We start from the raw sequence: 16746 nt of genomic DNA, 5'->3' as shown, positions 1-16746 counted from the left end.
CCTGTCCGGTCCCAGGAACGACATCAGTCTTCCTCACCCGGTACCGCCTCAGTGCGCTCAGGCAGATCTCTTTCAAAGACCCGCCATGCCGAGCCCTCCACACCGATGTCCAAACGTACGCACCCCGACGTTAGGGACCCAGATTTGTGGGAAGACTCCCCTCACGGTACCGAGGAGGACGCTTCATCAACCGATGAAGAACCCTCCATGACCGACACCGTCTCCAAACCAGAGCAATCCTCTTTCTCCAAATTCCTTAGGGAGATGTCAGCAGCTCTTTCCATTCCCTTGGAGTCCGACTCTAAAAAGTCTCAGGCTTTCCTCGATGCCCTAGACTTTGAGCAACCTCCCAAAGAATTTCTGAAGTTGCCCGTCCACGACATCTTACGGGAAACTTTCTATAAAAACTGGGAAGCTCCCCTCACGGTTCCTGGAGCCCCTCGTAAATTGGATAGCTTGTACCGGGTTATTCCAATCCCAGGGTTTGATAAACCTCAATTGCCCCATGTGTCCCTCCTGGTGGAATCTACTTTGAAAAAATCTCAGGGTTCTAGTGTATATGCCTCCACCCCTCCTGGCAGAGAGGGAAAAACCATGGATAAATTTGGTAAGCGCCTTTTCCAAAATGCCATGTTAGCCAATAGAGCCAACAACTACACCTTCTACTTCTCCTTCTACATGAAGCATCTGGTGCAACAGCTCTCCTCCTTACAGAAATACCTTCCTGAACTTAAGGTCCCTCTTTTCCAGCAACATATTTCCAGCCTCCTCCAACTCAGGAAATTCATGGTTCGCTCCATCTACGACTCATTTGAGCTCACCTCTCGCGCATCTGCCCTGGCGGTGGCCATGCGACGTTTGGCATGGCTGAGAGTCTCTGACCTGGACATTAACCACCAGGACCGCCTGGCTAACGCACCTTGTCTGGGTGATGAACTCTTCGGAGAGTCCCTGGACTCAACAACCCAGAAACTCTCAGCACATGAGACCAGGTGGGACACTCTGATTAAACTAAAAAGAAGACTCCACCTGCTCGCACCTACAGACAGCAGTCTTCATACCAGCGCAGGTTCTCGGCCAGACCTCTCAATCCGCCTCAACAGCAGCCTCGCCGACCTCGTCAACAGCATCAATCTCAGGCTCGCTCACAGTCTCACCAACCTGCCAAGCCTCTCCCTCCGTCAAAACCATCTCAGCCCTTTTGACTTTTTCCTCCAGGGCATAGCCAGTCTCCCATCATCATTGCCTCTTCCTCAACCTATCGGAGGTCGCCTCCAAATCTTCCTCAGCCGTTGGGAGGTCATCACATCAGACCAATGGGTCCTCAACATCATTCGCCACGGCTACTCTCTCAATTTCCAGACTCTTCCACCAGACAATCCTCCCGTAGAGTCTGCTTCTCACACTTCCCAAACCCCCCTCCTCCTGAGGGAGGTCCAATCCCTCCTTCTTCTCAATGCCATCGAAGAGGTACCTCCGGACCAAAGGGGTCAGGGATTCTACTCCCGCTACTTCCTGGTTCCCAAGAAGACAGGAGACCTTCGTCCCATCCTCGATCTCAGGGACCTCAACAAGTGTCTGGTCAAGGAGAAGTTCAGAATGCTCTCCCTTGCCACGCTTTACCCTCTTCTCTCTCAACATGACTGGCTATGTTCCCTGGACCTCAAAGAGGCCTACACTCACATCCCAATCAATCTGACTTCACGTCGCTACCTACGGTTTCAGATACAGCACCGTCACTATCAGTACAAGGTGCTACCTTTTGGCCTCGTTTCATCGCCCAGGGTGTTCACCAAGTGCCTTATTGTGGTGGCGGCCTTCCTCAGGTCTCACAACCTCCAGGTGTTCCCTACTTGGACGATTGGTTGGTGAAAGCACCTACATCTCCACTGGTGCTACAAGCCACTCATCACACCATCTCTTTCCTCCATCTCCTGGGGTTCGAGATCAACTACCCCAAGTCACATCTGCTTCCCACACAGTGACTTCAGTTCATTGGAGCAGTTCTCGACACCACACTAATGAGGGCGTTTCTCCCCTCCGACCGTCAACGGACCCTGCTCCACCTCTGTCGTCAGGTGCTCCTTCATCACTCCATTCCTGCCCGACAGATGATGGTCCTCCTGGGCCACATGGCCTCGACGGTCCATGTGCTTCCTCTGGCGCGACTCCACCTCAGGACACCTCAATGGACTCTTGCCAACCAATGGTCACAGACCACGGATCTTCTTTCTCATCCCATCTCTGTGACATCGTCTCTTCAGCAATCTCTTCAATGGTGGTTGTACTCCTCAAATCTTTCCAGGGGTCTACTCTTTCATCTACCCACTCACTCCATGATCATAACCACGGATGTCTCCCCCTATGTGTGGGGAGCTCACCTGGGAGATCTACGCACCCAGGGACCCTGGACCCCTCAGGAGCGTCAACATCACATCAATTTCCTGGAACTCAGAGCCATGTTCTATGCTCTCAAGGCCTTCCAGCACCTCCTCTGCCCTCAGGTCCTTCTCCTGTGCACAGACAATCAAGTCGCCATGTACTACATAAACAAGCAAGGTGGCACCGGATCTCGCCTCCTTTATCAGGAGGCTCTCAGCATCTGGACCTGGGCCACGGCCCGCAATCTCTTCCTCAAGGCTGTCTATATCCAGGGCGAACAGAACTCCCTGGCCGACAATCTCAGCTGCATCCTTCAACCTCACGAGTGGACTCTGGACCCTTCAACACTCCACTCCATCTTTGCTCGCTGGGGCACTCCGCAGGTGGACCTCTTTGCAGCGCCTCACAACCATCAGCTACCCCAGTTCTGTTCCAGACTCTTCTCTCCTCATCGTCTGACCCCAGATGCATTCCTGCTCGACTGGCCGGATCGGTTCCTCTATGCCTTTCCTCCACTACCTCTGATGTTGCGGACGTTATCCAAACTCCGCAGGGACAGGGCCACCATGATTCTCATCACTCCTCGGTGGCCTCGCCAACACTGGTTCTCCCTCCTGCTTCAGCTCAGCTCCAGGGAGCCCATTCCTCTTCCTGTGTTTCCTACTCTACTTACGCAGCAACGTCAGTCTCTACTGCATCCCAATCTGTCTTCGCTCCACCTGACAGCTTGGTTTCTCTCGGGCTGACCTCTCCAGAGAATCTGTCTCAGCCTGTCCGTCGCATTTTGGATGCCTCCAGGAAACCGGCCACCCTCCAATGTTACCATCAGAAGTGGACCAGGTTCTCCTCTTGGTGTCTACTGCGTCATCACGATCCCACCTCATTAGCGGTGGAAACTGTACTGGACTATTTGCTCTCTCTGTCCGACGCTGGCCTCAAGTCTACCTCAATCAGAGTCCACCTCAGTGCCATCACTGCGTTTCATGAGCCTATCCTCGGAAAACCTCTCACGGCTCATCCACTGGTTTCCCGGTTCATGAGAGGCCTCTTCAATGTCAAACCACCTCTGAAGCCTCCTCCTGTCGTCTGGGACCTGAATGTGGTTTTATCAGCCCTCATGAAACCCCCTTTTGAGCCTCTTGCCACAACTTCGCTCAAACTTCTAACATGGAAGGTGCTTTTTGCCATCACCTCTGCCAGGAGGGTTAGTGAGCTGCATGCACTGGTTGCCGACCCACCTTTCACTGTTTTTCACCATGACAAGGTGGTTCTGCGTACCCATCCTAAATTCCTTCCCAAGGTGGTCTCGGCTTTTCACCTCAACCAGTCCATTGTGTTGCCTGTCTTTTTCCCTAAACCCCATTCTCTTCCTGGGGAACAGGCGTTGCACACGCTGGATTGTAAGCGTGCCCTTGCATACTACCTTGACCATACCAGGGCTCACCGCTCGTCCCCTCAGCTCTTTCTGACCTTCGATCCTAACCGTCTAGGTCGTCCTGTCTCTAAACGGACGCTTTCCAATTGGCTTGCTGCCTGTATTGCGTTCTGTTATGCTCGGGCCGGTCTCTCACTGGAAAGTGCTGTCACGGCCCACAGGGTCAGAGCTATGGCTGCTTCTGTGGCTTTCCTCCGTTCCACGCCCATCGAGGAAATCTGCAAGGCTGCCACTTGGTCCTCAGTTCACACGTTCACTACTCACTACTGTCTGGATGCCTTCTCCAGACGGGATGGACACTTTGGCCAATCTGTGTTACAAAATTTATTTTCCTAATGGCCAACCATCCCTCCTCCCTCTCTGTTAGCTTGGAGGTCACCCATGCGTTAAGAATATGCTGCCTGCTTGTCCTGGGATAAAGCACAGTTACTTACCGTAACAGGTGTTATCCAGGGACAGCAGGCAGATATTCTTACGTCCCACCCTCCTCCCCGGGTTGGCTTCTTAGCTGGCTTATCTTAACTGGGGACCACGCTCTCCTCCATCGGGCGGGAAGGCACTCGCGCATGCGCGTTGCGGCCAACTAGAACTTTCTAGTTAAAAAGGTCCGTACCGGGGCTCCGTCGGTGACATCACCCATGCGTTAAGAATATCTGCCTGCTGTCCCTGGATAACACCTGTTACGGTAAGTAACTGTGCTTAATAAGCGCAGCAAACTTTCAAATATTACTGCAGCAAAGAAATTTCCCCCTCCCTCCCAGCTAATATACAAACAAATCCATTTATGAATGAACAGATAAATGTTAAACAAGTTATCCAATAGAGCTGAACCTTGTAGAACTCCACAATGTAACTTAGATTCAGAAGATATATCACCATTACTGTAGACACACAATCTCCTATTGTCAAGAAATGACACAAACCACTCGTACTCAGCCATCCACCCCAATCTCTTTCAATCTTTCCAGTAACCCGCAATGGTTAAGAGAGTCAAACGCTGCAGATATATCAAGGGACACTACACAAAAGCAATGATTAATACCTAAACGTAGCTCATCAATGTTCGCAATAAGTACTGTTTCCACACTATTTGCTAGATTCACTAACCTGACTTTCGTGGACGATCCGTGGCCGATTCCAGCAGGCCCGACCAATTCACAAAAGGAAAAAATTCAAATGAGGGCGATTGGAGGAAAGCCCCCCTCCAACTGCACGGATAGGTAGTGCGATCCTGACGCATGCGCAGACCATTTGTTTTCCCTGCAGATGGCCTGCGCATGTGTTTTCTGTCCATTTATTTTGGGTTTTTTTTTTGCTAGTTTGTTGGATTTTTTTTACGCACCCCAACTCTTCTGCTCTCCCCTTCCAGCCAAGCCCTGCTCTTGCTGCCCTGACTCCTGCTCTCTGCCACGCTTCCCCACAGTGCAGCCCCGCTTTAAAACCACGGGCCCGCACTGCGGGGAAGGGCAGAAGAGAGCAGGAGAGTCGAGGCAGCATCTGCATTATTGTAGTGGTCTCCAATCTTGCTTCCGCTGGCGCTGCTTAGGACCCGACGAATGTGTTCCCATTACCCTTCTGCTGCTGCAGTGACCACCGAGGACCCCCTTCTGATTATTAATATGCCAAGCATCTGTTGATATATTTTCAGCAAGCATACTGGGCCAGATCCGAAAAATCTGGCTGCACTTGAGCCAGAAAATACTTTTTTTCCCTCCCTCAGTGTGATAATACTGCTTAGTCAATTTTAGAAATATGCTTCCGTTTTAAGGACATCTGCCCAAGCTGAAGACCATTGTTCTTGTTTTTCTTTAGCGTTGTCTGTTGTTTTTTTGCAAGTTTTATGGAAGAGGCAGAGAGCTGGGATTTCAGGCTTAGGACAGTGGGAAAAGACATTTGCGACTGGTCCCCAGCAATCGCTTCTTGTGTTGATCGGCCAACCCAGTTGGTTTCAAAAATTTCTTTGGTGAATCGCGTCCCTGCCTATTTTGCATGTCTTTCCCCTCATTTGCATGCACGGATCGGAATGGGATAGGCACAGAGGTAAGTGAATCAGGCCGGAGTAAAATCGGGTCACAAAGGGGTCGCAAACCGATCAGTACACGATCGGTTTGCTTTGTGAATCTAGCCCTACGATTCTTTCTAAACCCAAATTGGTTCTCATCTAAATAGACAGCTCACTCAATAAACTTGTCTAAACAGACAGCTTGCTCAATAAACTGTTCTTGTGTTGATGGGGATTCTCTCCTGTACCCCTTTGTCCTGGATTTTCAGGTATGTGCTTGGCTTTGGAACTGAACTAAGGTTCGCCGTACATGAAGAAGGACACAGTACTACTCGAAAGGGTCCAGAGAAGAGCAACTAAAATGGTTAAGGGGTTGGAGGAGTTGCTGTACAGTGAGAGATTGGAGACACTGGGCCTCTTCTCCCTTGAAAAGAGGAGACTGAGAGGGGACATGATCAAAACATTCAAAATACTGAAGGGAATAGACTTAGCAGATAAAGACAGATTGTTCACCCTCTCCAAGGTAGGGAGAATGAGAGGGCACTCTCTAAAGTTGAAAGGGGATAGATTCCATACAAATGTAAGGAAGTTCTTCATCCAGAGAGTAGTAGAAAACTGGAACGCTCTTCCGGAGTCTGTTATAGGGGAAGACACCCTCCAGGGATTCAAGACAAAGTTGGACAAGTTCCTGATAAACTGGAATGTACGCAGGTGAGGCTTGACTCATTTAGAGCACTGGTCTTTGACCTGGAGGCCACCGTGTGAGTGGACTGCTGGGCACGATGGACCACTGGTCTGACCCAGCAGCAGCAATTCTTATGTTCTTATAACCTTGATAGGCGGTATATAAACACCTAATAATAATAAAGTGCAGTGCCAACCAACCTTCCCCACCCGTCAATTCTAACATCGGAGAGGAAGTTCTGGGACAGCCAGGCAGCAATTGGCTGGCCCAGAACTTCCTCTCAGACGTCAGAATTGGACATCGGGTGACGAAGGTTGATCGGCCCGGCACTTCAGCATTCTCTTTACAGGGAAGGGAAGCAGATTGGGCATCCCTGCTCTAGCTAGCTGAGCCGCAAGCCGCACTCAAGTGACTAAAGAGCCACATGCAGCTTGTGAGCCACGGTTTGCCGACCAGTGTCCTAGGACAAGCAGGCAGCATATTCTCACATGTGGGTGATGTCATCCAAGGAGCCCTGGCACGGACAGTAAAAAAGTGCACCAGTACTTTAAGAATTCAAAGCTTAATACCTCCTGCACTGCGCATATGCGAGTGCCTTCCTGCCTGACGCCAGCTCGTGAGGATGTCAGTTTTTCATTTTCTGTGGAGTGAAGAAGACGTATCTCTTATTTCTCCGTCGAGTTGCTTTCCCATTTAAATTTTTTAACAAACTTTTTCAAGTATTTCAGTTTCTTCTTCCGTTCCTTACTTTTAAAAATCAGTGAAGAAGAATTATAGACATAAATTTTGGACTTTATTTATTTAGAAACAAACTTCTTTCAAAGTTCAGTAGCCCTTATGCAAAGCTCCATCCTTACTTCATACTGTCATCAATGTATTTTGAGCCTTGTTTCTACTTTAACTTTGATCGCTCTCTCTTATTGTGTCTGACTCCGAGGCTATAGCTTAGAAGATATTGTCAAAAATTGTCTTTTTGTTTCTTTATTTCAACATATAGATCTGGAGTTGGATTTTCAACAACTAGGACTTGCTGGTACCAATATATATCGATACCTCTATCTACTTGCATCAGTGGCATATTAGCATCGAGTCTAGTTGATGCATGCCTTTCTGTAACCAATGTTTCTACCACATTGATGCAGATGCATCGCAATGGACAGTGCCCTACCAATTAAGCATTGAGTCCATTTGATTCATGTCTTTCTGGGCAATACAGGTTGTCATTTCTGAATGCATCGCCTTTTCAGGCACTCACGCTTTTGACGCGTGTGGCACTTATGATACCGTTTGATGTACATGGTCACAGTGCCTTGATGAACATTGGTGCAGATTTTGTTTTGAAGTGCAGTGCCTCCTCTTCATACATCGATCTTTATCGGTACCGATCCATTCTACGTGTAGCATATTCAACAACAGTACTTTCTTCAGTACTGCAGCATCTACATCAAGGGTACCTGTCCGGGATACATCGTTGAAGAATAGCTCCACATCAACACTGGTGTCTCCTTACATGCAGGTTGTGCCTCCTATGGGGTGTGCATCCTCTTTGAGGTCTTCTATTCCTCGACACACTGAAGCACCACTGATACCCGCTCAGTCTCAGGTATTGATGCAGGATATTGGGCCAGGGTCGATGACTTTATGCACATTGCTTCACATCATTTTCATCCACTATGATGTACATACTCTCTTGACAGAGCATCAGTTGCTGTTTGAGGGAGTGTTTCATCGTAGCGGTGCCGAAGTTGGCGGTTCCATTTCAGCCTCTTTTCTTCAAGTCATCGACGTTCATCTCGGAATGTTGGTCTGTATCCAGAGGACACTACTAATCTAAACATTGGCGATCATCTTCATCGAGCATCAAGCTTCATCAAAGCACCATCGTATGTCTGCACATAAACATCGAGGCATTAACGTACTCATCTCATTGAGATTCTGCATTGATGCATCAAAGATCATCCTTGAGTCATTGAGACAATTAATCAAAGCATTAACATTCTTCATCGGAGCATCCAATGTTCTTCATCTAAACACTGATGTTCTTCTTTACATTGAGGCCCTGCATCGAGGAGGTATCAAGGTTTTTCATATTGGAAACCAAAAGCTTTTATCAAAAATTTGAATTCACCTTTAGCCAAGCACAGCATTTCAGCTCAAGTTTCTTAATTTCCAGCAGTCTTTATTTTCCTATGGACTCTGCTGAGCAAACTCGCATAAGAAAGGAAATTGAGGTTTTGTCACAGGGCATCGCTGCTTATCTTGGCGTATCAGTATGGGTCCAAAAGACATCGATCTGAGATTCTGCATCAACATCAATGATTTTTCATTGGGATACTGTGACAGGAATCCACCATGGGTGTAGAGCCTGTAAGAAGGGTTTTTGTTTTCCTATTTGACTCGATCATGCAAAAACTAGTGGAATCTAACATGGGTGTAGAGCCTAAGTTTGATTCCTTACTATAAAAAAAAGAAGAGAAACAGTGTGTACCTTTGTACTTATACATTATCAAATGGTTATTCTCTTTCTCCATGTTAACCAATGAAGTTGAATGGTTCTCTGTTTTATCCTCTAACCAGGATCAACCAGCATCGATCCATGTTGCAACTGCCTTTCCATACTACGTTAGGAATCTACCATGGGTGTAGAGCCTGTAGGGTAGTCTTTTCCTGTTGCCTGGATACAAGCATGCAAAGACAAGTGGCGGAATCTAACATGGGTGTAGAGCCAGTTAAGTTAGTTTCCTTACCATGTTTTAAACACTAAGCAGTATCAGCCAGGTTTTTTATTATTTTTTTTTTTACTGAAACATGCCTTCCACTGTACCATCAATGTTCATACAGTACTTTCCAGGATGCTTATATAATTACTTTGAAGTTTCTTTCCCTACATGTGTTTCTCCTATTGTTTAACGGACATTATCCTCAACACCATTTACTCCAACTCCTTTTTTATTTTAGAGGAACTCAGAGGTTTGGGAGTGGCTGTAGGGGAGGAGGAGGCCATTACATCTTTTTTAGATATTTTTCATTTACTTCAGTTTATCTCAAACAAAGTCTCTGGACTGAAGATTTCAGTACATGGTCTAAAGTTAAAGGGTTATATGTTCAAACATCAGTGCGCATTACCCAATTTCTAATAGATAAGATTTTAATTCTAGACCTATTCTTGCTCTGTGTTCTACACAGATCACATTCATACCTTTCAGTTTCATTTTCTATCTCTGAGCAGCAAAAATGGATATGCTCGGGTGCGATTTAGCATATGCAAGTTTTTATAGCATTGCATAGTACCATTGAGTATTGTTCTAGTACTGAAATCAAGCCATACCTTTATCACAGGTCCTTTGGTTTATATTACTTTACTGTTCTTCCTGTTACACTTCTCTGCAGTTTGCTGGGATCTTGTCTAACATGGTTATATGTTGGGACCTCTACTATACGATATAACAATTGTAGTTCCGATTCTATCTTTATCAGCAGACACTCTACAATTTATCTCTTCTATAATTCAGACAGTGGACTCCTAGATGAAGGACTTTAAACTCAAACTCAACCCAAACAAAACTAAAATCTTTCTTTTTTTTTTCTTTTTTTTTTATAAATTCTTTATTCATTTTTAAGATTACATTAAGTGTTACATATATTCAATCACATTAACAATAAATATATCACTTACAGACTATCATTTGCACATTACTTAAAATCTTATCCCTCCCCCTTCCCTCCCTCCCTACCATTTAATCCAGTATAATATAAATATGTATTAATAAAATATCCCCACCCTACCCTATTAATACTAATAAATTTAAGGGAAACAAACTACTACTCCGTACAATATTTTGTTAATGGTTTCCATACATCCTGAAATTTCTTGAAATAACCCTTTTGTAATGCAATAAATCTTTCCATTTTATAGATATGGCATAGAGAGTTCCACCAAAAGTTGTAATTCAACCTTCTCCAATCCTTCCAATTATATGTGATTTGCTGAATGGCAACACCAGTCATTATGAGTAATAATTTATTGTTATTCTTAGAAATCTGACTTTTTGCTCTCATTTCCATGCCAAATATCACAGTATCATAGGATAATGCCACCGGATTATCTAACAAATTATTAATTTGGTCCCAAATTGATTTCCAAAAATTCATAATAAATGGGCAATGAAACAATAAATGATCTAAAGTTCCTGCTTCCAAATGACAATGCCAACATCTATTAGACAAAGAACTATCTAATTTTTGTAACCTAACAGGGGTCCACAACGCTCTATGCAACAGAAAAAACCAAGTTTGTCTCATAGATGCTGACACCGTATATTTCATCCTCCGAGACCAAATTCGTGGCCATTGAGATGCAGTAATTTCATGCTTAATCTCAATGCTCCAAATATCTCTTAAACCAGTTTTTAATTTCTTTTTATTAAATCCACTTAACACTTTGTACCACTGGCCTCGCCTTCTAAGATCACAGGTAAAAAAAAAAAATAAAGAAAATATACTGTATTATCATTTTTTGCCCACAACTTAATAGCAATAGGATCCCAAGATGAGTAATGAAAAAAAGGACCAACTAGGCAATCTATATAGAGAGATGCGAGAGTCATGCCCCCCAAACTTCTTCCCAGCCAGTTTTAATGGTGAACATATTTATTATTTATTTAAAAATGTATATACCACTTAAAACTCTAAGCAATGTACAACTTACAAAATGAATAAAAACAATACAGAACATTAAAAAATAGCAGCAAGCTAACTTCCTCTCATAATATCCTTATTCATCTTTTACATGAATGCATCAACAATTGTATCAACAATTTTTTTTTTTTAATATCTCTAGACTTACACAAATGCAATTGACCTGTCAATGTATTCAAAAATATCACTCCTGCCACAGAGAACATCGACATTCCAACATGTTTCACAGTACACTCCCTTTCCAGAGATAATCTCATAACATATTCTAATCTTAACTCTCTTCTTGGACAAACCTTGAAAACAACCAGGGACCCAAGAGAAATTGGTGAATGGGAGAGATGGCTGAGCGGACTAGAATTGGGATTGGTATGTGTTAAAGAGACGGGTCTTCAGTGATTTTTTGAAGTCCGCATATGAAGTGGCCTCGAGAATGGGTTTTACAAACCATGTGTTCAGTTTGGCTGCCTGGAATGATAACATTCTGTCAAGGAACTAAAGGGGATGGAGCTCCTCTCGTATGAGGAAAGACTAAAGTCTACAAAATCCTGAGTAGAGTAGAATAGGTACAAGTGGATCAATTTTTTTTATTCGGTCAAAAATCACAAAAACTAGAGGAAGTTACAGAGTAATACTTTTAAAACCAATGGGAGGGAATATTTTTTCACTCAGAGAATAGTTAAGCTCTGGAACACATTGCCAGAGAATGTTGTAAGAGCGGTTAACATAAATGGTTTTTAAAAAGGTTTGGACAAGTTCCTGGAGGAAAAGTCCATTAACTGCTGTTGAAACATACACGGGAAAAGCCACTTTTTGCCCTGGATCGGTGGAATGGAATGCTGCTACTATTTGGGTTTTTGCCAGGTACTTGTGACTTGGGTTGGCCTCTGTGAATAAGGGATACTGGGCTTAGATGGACCATTGGTCTGATCCAGTAAGGCTATTCTTATGTTCTTAAATACCTTGTTCTTCAATCATGCATCTTCCCACTTTCCCCGTTCTGCCCTGCACCTGGGTGAAGAGGCAGAGTAGCAGAAAGAAAACCCAAAGACACAATGGATTGGGGACCACCCCAGAGAGATCTCTGGGTGCCACCATTGCCCTTAGGCCTTGCATTGAAGAACACTGGTATAGTCTATAAAACTGTAGTTCTTGTTTACCTAGTTGGGGCTATAGTTTTACTCCATATTCTTTCCTAATATGTGACTCCATACACTTCTCTGTAAACACTTTAATCATCAACAAAATCTTGTGGGAAGTTCTTACATTTCATCTAGGTTTTTTGTATATTTTTCATGAATATTCAATGTGTTTTGGCCATGCTTTGGAACCAACTCCCTCTAGCAGTGCATTCAGAAGTTTTGCTGCAAAATTTTAAGAGTTTGTTGAAGACATTTTGGAAGGTGTCCTATACTTAGCCTCTGCATGGTGGGGAGTGGGCATTGGAGGCATGGCGACACAGAAGGTAGATGATGTCCTTTAATTTTTATTTCCTTTCTAATTTTTGTACTTTTTGTTATTGTAAGCTGCTCTGCAGTAATCAAATACAGTGAACCTTTAACCTAATTGCAGGGAAACCCTGACACAGCAGGCTGACATACAGTGAACCAAGGGGAGGGGCACAGCTAGCATTCAAATAAGCAGTAGCATTCCAACAGGAAGAAGTGGGCCTCAGATTTCAAGCCCTGGAAGACAGGTTTGAGGAGCTGCAGAAGGCCCCTGTCACTGGTACCCAGTAAAAGCCCTCCTTCTGCCAAGAAGGAAAGGGGGAATTATCAGACATCAAATCACCTGGACCTAGAAACAATGCTAAGCCTAAATGTTAGCTCCATAGAAGTTGTCACTCTACCTTTTTCAGATGGTAAAAGGGGATGACTGACCACCCTTGTTTTGCTTTCACAGGCTGCTGTATCCATTATTCAAGGAAGAGCTGCATCTAATGCCATCATGGAGACTGTCTCATCCACTTATCAAGACAGAAGTGGGATTTATCCCTGGATTCCATCAGAAAGCACAAGTATTTTCAGGGTAAACTTAGACATAAAAGAGTTATATTACCTATTTGTGTTCAACAACTGTTTCCATGTGAGGGTCTGATTGATCCAGCCTCAGAAGTTATGATTATCCAGCATCTATTTCAAAAGCTAGAAGCTTGCTTGGGGGTATGGGCGCTGCAAATAATTCCTTGTTATTTGACACTTGTGCTTATGGTAATAAAAACATTGACAATCTTCCTAAGACCAGTATGAACTTGTCTATTGTAGGCATTGTGATATGAATAAAAATTAAACAAAATATTTAACAAAAAATGTCTCCATGAACATTGAGACAGTTGGTCAGGTTTGGCTCACATTTAGAGCTGGAAAACTGACTGTTAAACATCCTGGGATACTGACCAAAAAGTCCTGTTAGAGTTAATTGGGAATGAACTCTTGGAGGGTACACAAAAAGGTAGTTTGATCACAAGTCAAACACTCTATTTCTAATGGGATTGAAGCACAGAAGTAAGGTTTCTGTTCCATAGAGCTCATTCAAATTAATTTTCAGAGATTGGTGGAGCACACACTTTGGAGCTGAGGCATGATACTTAGGAGCTCAGGTATGATTCTCGTGAGGGGGGTTATCAAGAGAATTCTGAAGAATGTGTCTGCTGCACATGACCAGCCAGATATCACCTCAGAAGTGATCCAGGTGACCTCATCTGTTTTTCTTTTTTTTTTCTTTATTTCTTCTCTTTTTCTATTCCTCCACTGACACATCCTAGAATGTTGGCAGGGATTTATGGCGAAGGGGGATGATTTGACAGTCACACTTCAGTTGAGAAGTACTAAGAATTGCAGGACTACCTATTGTCAATGTGGATCCATGAGACGAAGGTGATTCTTGAATTGAGTTTGCAGAGGTGTCTACTATTTCTTATCAGTATTTGTCTCAATGGAAAGAAGTCTTGATAAATTCACCAAATAAACAATAAAATGCATCACTTAGCACAGGAAGTGTACCAAAGCAATTGAAAAAGGTAGTGATTACCCCTATTCCAAAGGCTGAAAAAATTGAAAAAGGAGACTAAAGTATGTATAGACCTATTTCACATTGGAAGAGATGGGACTGGGGTCCATTGTTTTGGCTGGATTTGAATCCTATCTGAAAGACACGAGCCAAATGGTTAAATGGGATGAACATATGTCAAGCGAAAGAGGATTACTAAGTACCAGATTCTCAAAACAAAAATCTGCCTTTAACGTGCTCGCTAAATAAGTTCCAGCTGATTTAACATGCACGTATTTTAGCAATGGATTATCAAAGCGGCTTAAGGAGGTCTCTTCCAAGTTTTCTAGCAGTCTCCAATACTGCCGTGCAAATGTAGTACAACCATCTGAAACAATCATCCTGAGCGATTCTCTATAATTGCTGAGTGATTCTCTAACCTGGTTGTGTCACATTTGCATACAAAATTTTCTGACAGGTTTGAACTGTTGTTGCCTTACTTTCTGATTAGTGCCTGAGCACTGATTGGCTCAGGCACTGACAGGAAAGTAAGGCTTGACAGCTCAGAAACCCCCCCCCCAATTAAAATAATATAAAAATCAATAAAAATTGAAGTTCAGGAGGGGCTTGAGACTCTGGCCCAGGATGTTAAGGCCCCTCCTATGGGTGGGGCCTTATGCGCCTGGGCCAATCAGTCTTAGGCTCCTCCCTGGTGCTTACGGGTAGGGGCCTAAGGCTCTGATTGACCCAGACGGACGTTATGTGGAAGCAGATTCCGATAAAGCCGAACTACCGAATGAATACTTCTGCTCAGTCTTCACCTGTGAGGCACCGGGACACGGTCCGCAGTTGAAGGTAACACAAAGCACAGAAGACCCGTTTCAGAATTTTGAGTTCACACCAGGTGAAGTTTACAATGAACTGGCAAGACTCAAGGTGAACAAAGCCATGGGACCAGACAATTTGCACCCAAGAGTGCTCAGAGAATTGAGCGATGTCCTGGCGAAACCGTTGGCTGAGCTATTCAATCTCTCCCTAAGTAAGGGGAAAGCTCCCCTGGACTGGAAATTAGCTAATGTCATTCCTCTGCATAAAAAGGGTTGCAGGGCAGAGGCTGCGAATTATAGACCGGTGAGTTTCACATCAATAGTGTGCAAACTCATGGAAACACTAATTAAAAGCAAATTGGACATGATCTTGAATGAAGGGAATCTTTGGAATCCCAGTCAGCATGAATTCACCAAGGGTAGGTCCTGCCAATCCAATCTCATCAGCTTCTTTGACTGGGTAACAAGAAAGTTGGACTTGGGAGAGTCTTTGGACATCGTGTACCTGGACTTCAGTAAAGCTTTTGACAGTGTCCCACACCGCAGGCTGCTAAGCAAGATGGAATCGATGGGGTTAGGAGAGACACTAACTGCATGGGTCAATGATTGGCTGAGTGGCAGACTTCAGAGGGTGGTGGTTAATGGTACCCTCTCTAAAACATCGGAGGTGACCAGTGGAGTGCCGCAGGGCTCGGTCCTGGGTCCACTCCTTTTCAACATATTCATAGGGGATCTGATTCAAGGGCTTCAAGGTAAAATAACACTATTCGCCGATGACGCCAAACTATGTAATATAGTAAGTGAATGCAGTTTACAGAATTATATGGCGCAGGACCTGCTTACATTGGAAAGTTGGTCCTCAACATGACAGCTAGGCTTCAATGCTAAGAAATGTAAGATCATGCACCTCGGAAGCGGAAATCCATGCAGGACGTACTTCTTGAACGGAGAAACTTTAACTAGGACTTCAGCAGAACGAGATTTAGGAGTAATCATCAGTGCAGACATGAAAACTGCCAATCAAATGGAGAAGGCTTCATCTAAGGCAAGGCAGATATTGGGTTGTATCAATAGAAGTTTCGTCAGCCGAAAGCCTGAAGTCATAATACCATTGTACAGGGCCATGGTGAGACCTCATTTGGAGTACTGTGTGCAATTCTGGAGGCCACATTACAGTAAAGATGTGCGCAGAATTGAATCGGTTCAGCGGACGGCCACCAGGAGATCTCGGGGCTCAAGGGTCTCTCGTACGAAGAGAGACTGAACAAATTGCAGCTCTACACTCTTGAGGAACGTAGGGAGAGGGGAGACATGATCGAAACATTTAAGTACCTCACGGGACATGTCGAAGTGGAAGATGATATTTTCTTTCTCAAGGGACCCTCGGCCACAAGAGGGCACCCGCTCAAACTCAGGGGCGGAAAATTTCATGGCAACACCAGAAAGTATTTCTTCACAGAGAGAGTGGTTGATCATTGGAACAAGCTTCCAGTGCAGGTGATCGAGGCAGACAGTGTGCCAGACTTTAAGAATAAATGGGATACCCATGTGGGATCCCTACGAGGGTCAAAATAAGGAAATTAGGGCATAGACAGGGGGTGGGTAAGCAGAGTGGGCAGACTTGATAGACTGTAGCCCTTTTCTGCCGTCATCATCTATGTTTCTATGACACATAAGGCCACACCCTTAGGAGGGGTCTTAACCTGGCTCAATCAGAGTCTCAGGCCCCTTC

The 16746-nt window shown here is 44.6% G+C and overlaps 1 protein-coding gene across 1 annotated transcript in view; it reads left to right on the top strand.

The window, feature by feature from the left end:
- The window catches only part of THOC1 (THO complex 1), a 245576-nt gene extending 232139 nt beyond the window's left edge, over nucleotides 1-13437 (top strand). Inside the window, exon 21 of the mRNA XM_033933936.1 lies at nucleotides 13102-13437. Coding sequence (XP_033789827.1) covers nucleotides 13102-13139 — 38 coding nt within the window. The 3' untranslated portion in view covers nucleotides 13140-13437. The remainder of the gene's footprint in view (nucleotides 1-13101) is intronic.
- The last annotated feature ends 3309 nt before the right edge of the window (nucleotides 13438-16746 follow it).

The sequence above is a fragment of the Geotrypetes seraphini genome, chromosome 2, assembly GCF_902459505.1.
Source record: "Geotrypetes seraphini chromosome 2, aGeoSer1.1, whole genome shotgun sequence".
Classification (NCBI taxonomy): domain Eukaryota; kingdom Metazoa; phylum Chordata; class Amphibia; order Gymnophiona; family Dermophiidae; genus Geotrypetes; species Geotrypetes seraphini.
Note: the sequence above shows the minus strand (reverse complement) of the source record. Positions and strands in the feature narration are given on the sequence as shown.